The sequence below is a fragment of the Henckelia pumila genome, unplaced genomic scaffold (genome assembly GCF_033568475.1).
Source record: "Henckelia pumila isolate YLH828 unplaced genomic scaffold, ASM3356847v2 CTG_601:::fragment_2:::debris, whole genome shotgun sequence".
NCBI lineage: Eukaryota > Viridiplantae > Streptophyta > Magnoliopsida > Lamiales > Gesneriaceae > Henckelia > Henckelia pumila.
Genome location: NW_027331866.1, coordinates 39,168 through 50,508, shown reverse-complemented (window position 1 = coordinate 50,508; position 11,341 = coordinate 39,168). Strand labels below are relative to the sequence as shown.

General features: G+C 36.2%; 2 protein-coding genes across 8 annotated transcripts; both read right to left on the bottom strand.

Annotated features, from left to right (window-relative positions):
* Nucleotides 1-144: 144 nt before the first annotated feature.
* On the bottom strand, nucleotides 145-4,114 carry LOC140873448 (squamosa promoter-binding-like protein 12). 6 transcript variants are annotated; one of them, XM_073276562.1, is made up of 7 exons: nucleotides 4,085-4,114; nucleotides 3,929-3,982; nucleotides 2,778-2,823; nucleotides 1,943-2,665; nucleotides 1,569-1,705; nucleotides 1,007-1,255; nucleotides 145-682 (listed from the first exon to the last, which is right to left on the bottom strand). In XM_073276562.1, the coding sequence occupies exons 4-7, from the start codon at nucleotides 2,608-2,610 to the stop codon at nucleotides 369-371; spliced, it is 1,368 nt and encodes a 455-aa protein (XP_073132663.1). In that variant the 5' UTR covers nucleotides 2,611-2,665; nucleotides 2,778-2,823; nucleotides 3,929-3,982; nucleotides 4,085-4,114; the 3' UTR covers nucleotides 145-368. The 6 variants fall into 6 exon arrangements, with proteins under 6 accessions (XP_073132663.1, XP_073132661.1, XP_073132660.1 ...); XM_073276560.1 differs by lacking the exon at nucleotides 4,085-4,114 and having other exon boundaries at nucleotides 3,929-4,030; XM_073276559.1 differs by lacking the exon at nucleotides 4,085-4,114 and having other exon boundaries at nucleotides 2,778-2,982.
* Nucleotides 4,115-7,055: 2,941 nt separating this feature from the next.
* Nucleotides 7,056-10,980, bottom strand: LOC140873459 (uncharacterized). 2 transcript variants are annotated; one of them, XR_012148041.1, is made up of 3 exons: nucleotides 10,919-10,980; nucleotides 7,527-10,401; nucleotides 7,056-7,362 (listed from the first exon to the last, which is right to left on the bottom strand). XR_012148041.1 is itself a non-coding variant. In XM_073276577.1 (3 exons), exons 2-3 carry the CDS (start codon nucleotides 10,354-10,356, stop codon nucleotides 7,972-7,974), a joined length of 2,298 nt encoding a protein of 765 aa, XP_073132678.1. In that variant the 5' UTR covers nucleotides 10,357-10,401; nucleotides 10,919-10,980; the 3' UTR covers nucleotides 7,380-7,971. The 2 variants fall into 2 exon arrangements, 1 of the variants encoding a protein (XP_073132678.1); XM_073276577.1 differs by lacking the exon at nucleotides 7,056-7,362 and having other exon boundaries at nucleotides 7,380-8,843; nucleotides 8,931-10,401.
* Between the last annotated feature and the right edge of the window lie 361 nt (nucleotides 10,981-11,341).

The window sequence follows — 11,341 nt, the reverse complement described above, 5'->3', positions numbered from 1 at the left end:
TTCGACAAAAATAAATACCCATTAGTAATAGTAATAGTAATAGTAATTAAACAAGGTCGTGAAATAATTAATTCACGTGGAATAGACCTTCCGTACTGCCGATTAGTAAAAAAATGCAGGTCGTAAAACATCAACCCAATAGCATGACACAATCGTTTATCCTTGCTATCCCGTATAGAAATGCACTACATCATCGAGTTGCTTGGGTTTCAAAACAAAATCCCTCAAACCACCAAAACTCAGTTAACAGGCCGGAAGGCTATAGGCTATAGAAACCAATAACCATAACAAACACCAGCAATCAAATCCTTCAGAATAGAAAAGAATCAAACATAACATGCCTAAACAGAAGCTTAGTTTTGGACTGATCAGTTCAAGATACTGGAATTAAAATCAGGCTCGTACGCCGTTTTGAGAAGGTGGTTTTCCTGAAATGTGTTGGTGGTGGCAAATAATTGAGGTCTGAAATCGGTGGACTGCTGTCCAGACACCCACATTTCCGAAGAAGTGAGGGGAACACCTTCTGGTATCGAATGCTGTACCATGGGACGAGTAATGTTGGCCACATTTGCATGCATTGAAATGGATTCAGAACCCCACGAATTAGTTGACAGAAGAGAGAGAGCACGGTTATATTCCGGTGCTGCATCTACTTGGGAAGACCGAAGGGCTCCCTTGGAACCTGAAAAGTATATCAAACAAGATCAAGTAACTTGAATCACCATTGAGCTTCGAATTATCAGATTGAATTCGTCCACATGTTACGGCATCAGAACAGAGAGAAGTAAATTCAAGCAAGATATTATTTTTCAAAAAATAATATTACAGAAAATCAAGAAATGATTCTTGATGATAAGATATCCACATTGAGATAAACCAATTTCAATATAGTTTACTCCGGACTAATTACTAGGGGAGAAACAAAGTTAACCAATATGATCCTCAACCACAAACGGCTCATGATCTGGAAAAAAACTTCTGAAAGCATATAAAGTAGGAAACCAACCTGGATTCAAGATCTCAGTTGCCGAGTACTTGGATGCCAAAAAACTGGCTGTATTGCCATGCAACTTGATACTTGGACCTGGTACAAGCAATTGCTCATCAGTTCCTCCATATCCATTAGGCTTAAAAGAATATCCTTTTGTAATAGTGAACTTGGAGTTGCATGCGCTATCCCATGTAGAATTTGCAGGAGTTCGAGAATGAAGAATTGGGGCGTTGTTTGGCAGAAAACTCATTTGTTGCCTTCCTCCTGTACGGGTTAAAAAGAGAAAATTAGATGGGCTTTGCATAAATTTTACGATACATGAGACTAGTACTCAACCATTTGCATGGTTTCCTCTTCTTGTGTTCCCTTGCCATGATTTTAAATTATCAACTGCTTTTTGTTTAGACGATAGAGAACTATCAACAAAGCACATAATTATTTGGAAGAAGAACCAAAGCAATATTAGTATATTACAGGCATCAACAAGTTCATTACTGTTCCACGTTGAAAACGAGGTAAAAAAATATGGTATACTCCGTTGATAGAAATAATTTAAAATAAACAACAGCAGGAATACCATAAAATTGCGATGAGAGCCTTGATGAGGTAAACTGGATAGTTTCCTGTTGCGGCTTGCGGCGTCGTGCATTATGATCAGAAAGTCTTCTTCGACAACTGCGCTTCTTTTCGTCAAATTCAGACAAACCATGAAACCTTCACAGAGAAAGAAGAAACCTCAAATCTTCTAAAATTTTCCCAAACTTGCCCAAAAAAAAAGGCTGCGAGAAATAGAACTCAGGGTGGAGTTATGAATGCCATATTTTAAGTCGTAGTCTCCCATAGATATCCTGTGCCAGATATATTATTAGACTAATAAAACCATCCTGTGCCAGATATATTATTAGACTAAGAAAACCAATAAAAAAAAGGTTTCCATCCACAGAGTATTACCTGCTACACTGCTGGCAAAAACGACGTTCAACACCTCCAACAATAACCTTTGGACATTTGGAATGGCTATCACAAACTCTGTGCTTTCTGTGATATTCCTTGGCCATTGAAAGATCAAGATTGCAGTCCTCGACTTGACACCGTGGTGTAGGGGTGTTCTGACAAGATGATTTTGTTTTCTTAGGTGTACTGCTGGACGAAGCAGGCATCACAGAAAGTGATGTTGTCTTAATATTCCCCCCGTTCCCACTATTCTCGAAATAAGTCCTCTTTCCAAGTTTCAGACCGATTAGCGGTTCCACTAAAGCATTCAAAGATGGAGAAGTTCTAGAAATCTCAGTTCCATTCATATCCATTTTCTTGCCAAAACTTCCAGAGGACATGAACCTGAAGTTAGGAGTTTGTATCCCATCCTGTGTAAAGGAATCCACAGAAGCTGAAATCGAGCTCTTCGCTGAAGAGCCGTGCCCACCGTCAGAGCCAGAGGCACCACTCCCACCACCACCACCTGATAGATTGAAGGATCCACCATTGATTTCTCCATCATCAACAACCATCCAGTCAGCCAAATGCAACTTCTTGGGACTTTCATTCGCTTTCCAACTGAAACCACCGAAGTTCTCCCAATCCCACTTGGAATTCCACTCCATGTCAGAAAAATAGCTCATTCAACAACCTTACTCACTTAATCTTCGAGCATGGAGATCTATGTATGAATTCTTTCTGCATATGTGAATTTAAACTTAGAACAAGCATTCACAAAACAATCTTAAACAAAAAAACAAAAAACAGAGACGACAATAAAAGGTTTCAAGAAATCAACGAGAAACTTTACCTACACGATTTGCCAATCAAGCATCCCATGGAGAGCTTACAACTCACTGTTTCATGAAGAAATAGCAAAGTGAAATATCAATACATTTCACTCCCAAAATCACGGTTTTCAGACAAAATGATTCTTAAACATCACCAGTCACCACAGGTAAGGAACACTAACCCCCCAAATTCCACAGTTCAAAAGAACTTTAATTCTTGTCTCCCTAAAATTTCAAGAATGATACCGCCAATTAAGTCTATAACAACAAATTATAAACAGAAAAGTATCCAACTATAGTGGTGAATATAGATAAACTAGCTTTTAAATACAGCGAAGTAACTTCTTTGACTTTTATGAGAAATTTAAAGGTGGAGAAGGCCAAATACATGAATGAGATCGATTAAGATTTAAGACCCCTCACAGAGGAACCCAAGAAATTTAAAGAAAAGGGGACTCCATGTTTTGAATGAAGCTAATAATATACGCATAACATTGGAAAACAACTTTATAATTCATCAAACAAAGCCATCAGTAATTAAAAAACCCCCAAGGATAAAAAAAAAACTAAGGGAGTCGCCGTCAGTGACTTCCCCCACCTCACCAAACACAAAACAAGGTTCTTCTATTATTTTCCCCAAAAAAAATTCATGGATTGCTACTCAAGTGAAGTACAAAGTCCTACACATACACACATATATATAAATATATATTCCTACACTAGCACAGAAGATAATATAAACATTGCAATATAATTAACTTATTTTAATACATTGACTAATTAAGCACAGTTAAAATAATGGTAGCAAAAGAGGTAGTTTATGGTCCCCCATCTAGGGTTTGTTAGTGTCATCAGTAACCGAAAGTAGAAGGAAAAGCTTTTCAGCTCCACACAGAATGCCTTTCCCGAAGGAAAATCAGAACAAAACACCACTTGACGAAATCGCTTTGCAAGGACGTGGGAACGCATCAAACACCATACAAAAAGGTTCCGTTTATTGTATATAAAATAAATAAAAAAACGCAAAATCAGCAGAAGTATGGAGAAAGATCATCTTTTTCCCCAATTCCCAAGCTGAAATTTTTTCCCGTTTATCAATAATAATAAAGTATCTCTCAGCTGTTCTTCCAAAAATGGGAAGTAGAAATCACAGAAACCCCATGATATTTACCGTAAACGCGTCATTAGTTCCCCCGACTGGAAAAGAATGAATGAGGGGTTTGCGCTGTTAGGTGGGCAATCATCACAGCAACAGAGAGTCAGTCAATCAGATGAACATAGTTAAAAAACAAGCAAACAGGGGGAAAAAGGGAAAAAGGACAATTACCCGATAAAGAAAATGGAATCACCCGTTCGTTATTACCATCATAACACACAGTGAGAGAAAAGATATATATATATATTATTGTGTGAAGAAGCCGAGGGGAGAGCAAAGAATGGAACAAGGGTAAAGGAATTTTATTTTTATCCCACATTTGTGTGTGTGTGTATTTTTTGCAGATTTATTGTGAGACCACGAGGAATTTTATCGGTAAGAAGAGTAATCATGCCCACAAGGGTATAGGTGAGTTGGTAAGGCCTGAGATGACGTGGGAAGAAATTCACAGCGTTGCGGGTTCGATCCTCGTGTGAAGCATATTTCCTGCTGAAATATTGTGGGGTATGCTTTGGAAATTGGGTCATGTGCTTCCTCCTTCAGGTCCCTGCCGCTCGTGCACATCTCTCGATTTACGCATGGTCCAATGGACCTCTGACTCATGTGAAATGAAGTCCCTTCGGGGTCAACCCCTTATGTAAGAAGAGTAATCATGTTTATATTTAGAGTAAATAGTAATTTTTTAGGTATAAAAAATAATATTTTTTCAAATAAAAAATTCATATCACCGTATATTTTTTTGAATTTTTCCAGAATTACAATTCTTTGTGTTAGTCCGTAATCGTAATCGTAATGCAAAATCTACTCTAATATTGAGTATTAAAATTAAATTAAAAAGTAAAAATAAGGAGAATTATTTTCCAACAATATCGACGGTGAGGGTTGGAAGTTGAAGGATTGGACACGTGGACGGTGGAAGGAAAATAATGGTAGAGGACCGGGCATTTTTCTTTTTAGGAATTGGCAAGTGGAACCGTGCCCCCTTCTCGCCTCCTTTTCCTTTTCTTTCTTACCATTTTATTTTTGTCACGCATATGTATAATTATTATATTAGTATTGACGTTGCGTTGTGCGTGTTTGTATAAAATTATTGTAATTAATTTGATTTATATTTAAATAAGAGTAATATCATAATTGTAAAAATTATCTATTGATTAAATTGTATTTGAAATGTTGAAATTAAAAAACAAAAAAACAAAAATGTAATATCAATATCACATGGTATCTAAGGGACATATTCATTATATATAAATAAAAATTAGTCTATATTTTTTATAATTAATTTAATTTATATTAAAAATTATATCATAATTATTAAAATTACTGCAAGAGTTATATTATTACAATTTGGTAAGTTGCTTGGCCATGCCGCCTTACCATCTAGTCGATTTAGGGGTGTGAGTCTTAATTGTAACTAATACTCAGATGTATGTGTTGCGTGTTTGTATGATCCATTTTTTTTTATTAAACATTTAGAGGCCAACTAACTATTTTAATTCATATTTTCAATAAACATCATCGATAATATTAAAGTTATCTTCTCCATCTAGTTCGTTTATTTTGTTGTTGCGCTAAAATAGTTATCAATATCTCCAATATGGCTTTTTTTTTGTTTCTTTTCTATTTTTTTGATACCCAAAAAATACATTAGTGTAATTAATTATTGATTACATCTAACAATTTTTTTTTATTCTATCTAATACGGATTAAATTATATAACTTAGAATTTTGAAATGCATTGGTAAACTAATATGTGTGCATACATGCATGTTTTACTTAAATAATTTAGTATTCTTTTAATAAACGAAACTAGTTCAATTGAAATCGCGTCTTTAAAATTAAATGAGAATTTGCATTTTCTAAAATTAGCTGTCGGTTGTCTAATAAAATGTAAACAAAAATAGAAAGATTTTAAAAGCTATCATTTGTTGGATATAATCCACAATAAAACTATAATGGAAGTTCTCAAACAATAATTCTTTTAGGAATTCTCAATTGCAAGATTTAATTAAAAAAAAGTACAATGTTGGTCTCTAAATCACTTGTCAATGTGATATCATATTGAATAAGATGATAAACAAAAACTTTTATTTCTTTATATAAATATCAATATATAGTAAAGAAAAGAAGTGAAGTCTCTTTGTATTACATTATAATAGAATACATAGTTTTTATGTATATATTTGAAGCAATACAATATATAAAATATATTTTTGTGTCATCGTATAGTATGAGATCTATCAGAGTCAACTGACTTTTAAAACTCAGTCACCTGATTAAATACTAAGGGTCCGTTTGAAGTTGCGGATTATTAATCTATGTATTAATAATATTATCTAGTCTCACGTTCTTTTTGTTATATTATTTATCCATCTTTCAATTATTATATCACATCAATCAAATCATAAATTATTTATACTACATCAATCAAATCATTAAATTTAAATTACTATATTACCCTTTATAAATAATATTAATTATTAAAAGGATAAAATGGTAATTTACTATTTTTATATAAAATATAACCAATCAAATCAAACAAACCATAATATATCAATCAAATCAAATCTTATATTAACTATCTTTTTTTATTTATTTTTTATTACAATATATTACTTATCTTAATATTATTTATCTTATCTATCACTCCAAACGACCCTAAAAAGAGTAGGAGAGCGTTGTTGCCAGGCCGGGTGTGGAGTTCACTTGTAGCAGACCTCAAAGATCCCCCAACACTCATCAAGCCACATTCTGCACACAAGTTTGGGCGAGCGATGAATTTTGGAAAGTTTATTATGTAGGTAGGCCCACAGCCCACTAGGGCGTAATTAATTATCATTATTTAAATTTATTTATAGCATTAAAATCCCTACTCACACTTTCAAGATGAAAAATTATATTAATTGTTTCTTGTTGGGTGAAGAATACAAACACGAACAATTTTTACAAATTAAACAAATGGATCGATGGAGTTCCAAGAATAACTTTAGCTTCCAATTTCGCGTAAGTAGTACACACACGTGGGCATAAAGAAATCGGCACGAAACAAGGAAGTGGACTCGAACTTACAAGTATCAATAATTCATGAATTTCATTTGAGCATTTAGTGAGAAGAAGGTTTTGAGACAGCTCCGAATTTTTTTATGGCACTGCACACCACTGTAGTCTCTCTATGTTGCTTGAAAGGATTCTTATAGACAGTGTTTACAAAAAAGGTGATCCTAAACATACATTGGCCATTTCTGCAATTGTTCATAGTGTTCCAAATTATTTCATTAGTTTTGTGTACGATAATGTAATATTTATGATGTATCAATTTCACTAAAAACATGCGGTGAAACCCCTGACTGATCATTTTCCTGCCCAAACCACGCACCAAGCTCGGCCCCGTAGCTTTTAATAGCCAGAAGAGGGACAAATATGGATAGTACTCATAAAATTTCGATCTCCTGTATGATGCGAAAAAGAACAAATAAAACAAAATAAAACTAAACAAGAAGTTCAAATCAGACATAGAGACGACACTCAAACTGAGATTTTACACAGTTCAGTGCTCAAGGAGATTACACAAACTAACCATAACCTGGGCAGCAGAAATTAAATAACTACAGACCTGTTGACAGGTGAAAAACATAGATGCTCATATTTGAAGTTGTGTCCTTGTGAGTTGGTTTTGGATAGATTCATCTGCTCAACTATTGTGCAAGAGGGTACCTTGTAGTGCCCCGGAGAGCGATGATCCATGAAGGGAAAATCCAGCCTTTCATACACATGCCTCTAGCTCTTACCATAAAAAGTGTGCATCGCCTGCATACAAGTATCCCCGTGATTTCCTACATTAATCTCGAGGCAACTTCGAACAATTCCAAGAAAAATGGCAAATGCACTACTTCAACAACGTTTGAAGTTCAAGAATACCATTTCAACCATTTCTCTACATAGATTTAATATCCTAAACCATGTCCATATGTTGGTTAACAGGGTATTCTCAATGCATCCGTTGTGATCTGATTACATACATAGAGTTATCCATGCATCCATTTTCATTATCATTTAGTTCACCCTTCATTCTCCGAGAGTTCAGTTCCCTTAATTTGAGAAACTCCTCCAACCACATTGTTGGTGCCAGGATTCCCATCACAATCAACTTCCTTCACAGACTCACCGTCCTTGTCAGTCTCCAGAAAGTTGATCACTTCGATTTCTGACAATGCTTGAAGAATTTCTAATGGAATAGATGCAGGATCTAGCTCACGACAATCCTTAAGAATCTTTGCTCCTTCTTTACCTGTGAGCAAAGTGGACGGCACTTGATGAGAAAACCGAGACATTTCTTCCATTGGAATTCTATGTATTTTATCTGGGTTAAAATGTTGATGGAAAACGGCTTTAAACCCAGAGATTTTAACTAAGGGAACAACAATAACACCATATTCGTCTACATAGTCTTCAAGTACTTCTACCATGTCGTATTTGTGTATTACTTCATATTCAGTGAGCTCGTTCCAATCAGAGGACCAATTCCTGTACAAAGCCCAAACGTCACCTCTTTGAGGAAATATTTGAATGGTCTCTGGAGTGCATTTTACAAATCGTACTTTGTGTGAGAAACAGTCTAAAGAGGTGCAGATGTCAAGTCTGCCAGTTCTAAATTCCCCGCATGTTCTAGAAAAGCCATTAATAAACCAATTTACATGCCCTAGTCCATCATTAGTCATAGAATTTAGCCAACTCAGCCTCATCTTGAATGGATTTAGAGATATCACACTGTGAATCATGGTATAGTGTCTCGGCATTCCATCATCATCATCATACATGGCCCATACTTGGTTGTTTCCGAAACATTGCACTGTTCTGTCTTTGTCAAAATCATGAAAATCGGGGTCAGGAACAGTTACCAACATTTGATCGACCTGCTCCCCAGAAGGACCTGAAGTACCATAACGTAGTTTATTCAAAGGGACTCGACTGTTAGTTTCGACTGACTTACATAACTTAGCAACACGCATACAACTACCATTGTTAGTGTTTGCAGTGCCAATCTCTTTGGTATTTTCATGAACCTCCTCAGCTACTGGATTCATCATGTTATCTGGCATGTGTTCATTTAATTTCTTAAGTATTTCCTTACGACCCTTCTCCATCAGCAAATGGTTGCTTGTATGTTGCTTCAAGGTCCCCTGTTTGACAACAGAGAAATCTGTGACCTGAATGGTTCCAGTTTCACAGATCCCGTGTTTTGTAGTCTTCATGCTATTACCAAAGCTGTCAACACCTTTTCTCCTCTTCACAGCATCAGAACGGCCAGAGATTTCAGCAGACACTGGTCTTTTGGAAGCAGGATTCTTTCCTCGCAATGTCTCCCCTCTTCTAGTGGCAGCCTGTGCTTTCTGCCTTTCCTTCTTAACTTTCTCATAAGCCTGCTTAACCATATTTGCTGCTTGAAAAGCAGTAGTAGAGCCTGTTGACTCAGAGAAAGGAGCCCACTGTAAGTTACTATGATTTGACTCGTTATTGTGACTGAAGCCTGGAGTTCCTGTATGAGTAGTGACTGAGTTTTTTCGCAGGGCATTACTTCCCTGATAGCTTGCATTTTTCCATAGCTTAGAGTTGGCAGACTGAGAGGACGATCTCTTGGACCCTCGGCTAGATGGAGGCTCGATTTCAATAGCAAAGTAGGCCTCGTGGCAATTGGGGCAAAGAAGATGGTGATTGAGATACACTCTGAGATATTCATATTGCATCCTACATCGATCACAGACCGTCCAAAACGTTTGACGCTCCTTGAGAGAAGGGGGAGGACCAGAAGAGAGGTCCCTCTTGATAGTATTATTACCCTTTGTAACCCCATCCTTGCCATGAAAACTATCCTTTGGAACCCCATTCCTGTTACCAGAATTATCCTTAGGAATCCGGTTCATCTTATTAGAATTGCAATTTGGACCCCTTGGCAGCGAAGCTACAGTTTTTGCAAATTTGTAGAACCCATTTTGCATTGGCGTTGAAGGACCTACCTTTATATTCTGATTTCTTTGCTGGAATGCCACACCATACCTCCTATCGTATGCCATTCTCTTGGACTTATCTGAAAGTAAATTCCAGGCTTGCGAGACAAGTTGAAACGCCCCTTCAGCCCCACTGAATCTGTTTTTGTCAGGATGAAGGAGGAGAGCAAGTTTCCTATACTGTTTTCTTATGGTCTCATCATCAGCGAAAGGATTCACACCGAGCACACCATACCAGTCACATTCTTCTTGGATTTTCTTCTCTTCAGCACAAAGATAGATCTCAAGAGTCATCAACATTTGGGAAATGCCGTCTAATTCAGGGTATAAACTCCTAGCCTTCAGAGCAAATTTACTTGCCCCCTTAATGTCCTTTGCTGCAAACTTCCTCTCAGCGATTTCTTTTGCTCTCACAGCCTCATCTCTGTTGCACTCCATTGTCGTTTGGATTCTCTCTACCTCCGTCCCCCTTGTATCATCTCACTAAACAGAACATAAACAAACTCATCCTCATAATTCCAAAAAATGGGGAAGAAGGGGGGAAAAACAGTTCCTACATTCTAGCTTCAATCAGAGCACAGGAGAATGAAAATTACCCAAGCAGAGAACAAATAAAAACAGCAAAGTAATACAATATCATCACTTGTCATTGAGTCATAAAATAATTCCAAGACATAACAATATCAAGATCTCAAAATTACTTGGGAAAAGAGAACTGCAGCAAAATTAGAAACAAAAAAAAAATGCATCCAAAATCCAGATAACCACATGTATTTCCTTAACGTTAACTTGCCATAGCAGACCAGTGAATGAAAAAAGAAATGAAGCTAATTACAAGCACCAAAAGCTGAAGAACTGGAACGTAACTCTGAAACAACACAAACAATTAATTAATAGCTTAGAAATCCACATTTCAATCCCGAAAAGAAACCCTTAACAGGTTATCGGTCATCATCGAATCACAACCAATGAAAGGTGAGATAGATAGATAGATTGATACCTATGGAGTTGGAGCACAGAGCTTCATCGGTGCAGGGAAATTTGATTATTGCGAATTCGTCCCATATATGATGATTTTAGGGCATAAATCCCCCTAAAATTAGATGCCATTTTCTTAATATTTTTTGAATTAAACAAGATGTGGGTTCACTTGATCTAACGATATACATTTAACAATAAATGTGGGGTTAATTATTTTTTAGTGAACCCCGCATGTATTGATAAATAAAAACCCTTAGATCTATCATGGAATAATGCATATATTGATAAATGAGGACCCTTAGATTTATTATGCGGGTAATGCCTGTAAAGGTAGGTTGAAATGAACCCGACTTTTATGATACCCCATGACAATCAAACTTGACAATATGGTTTTTATGAAAATAATAATAACCACCAAAGATCTTTCTATTTTTTCTATATT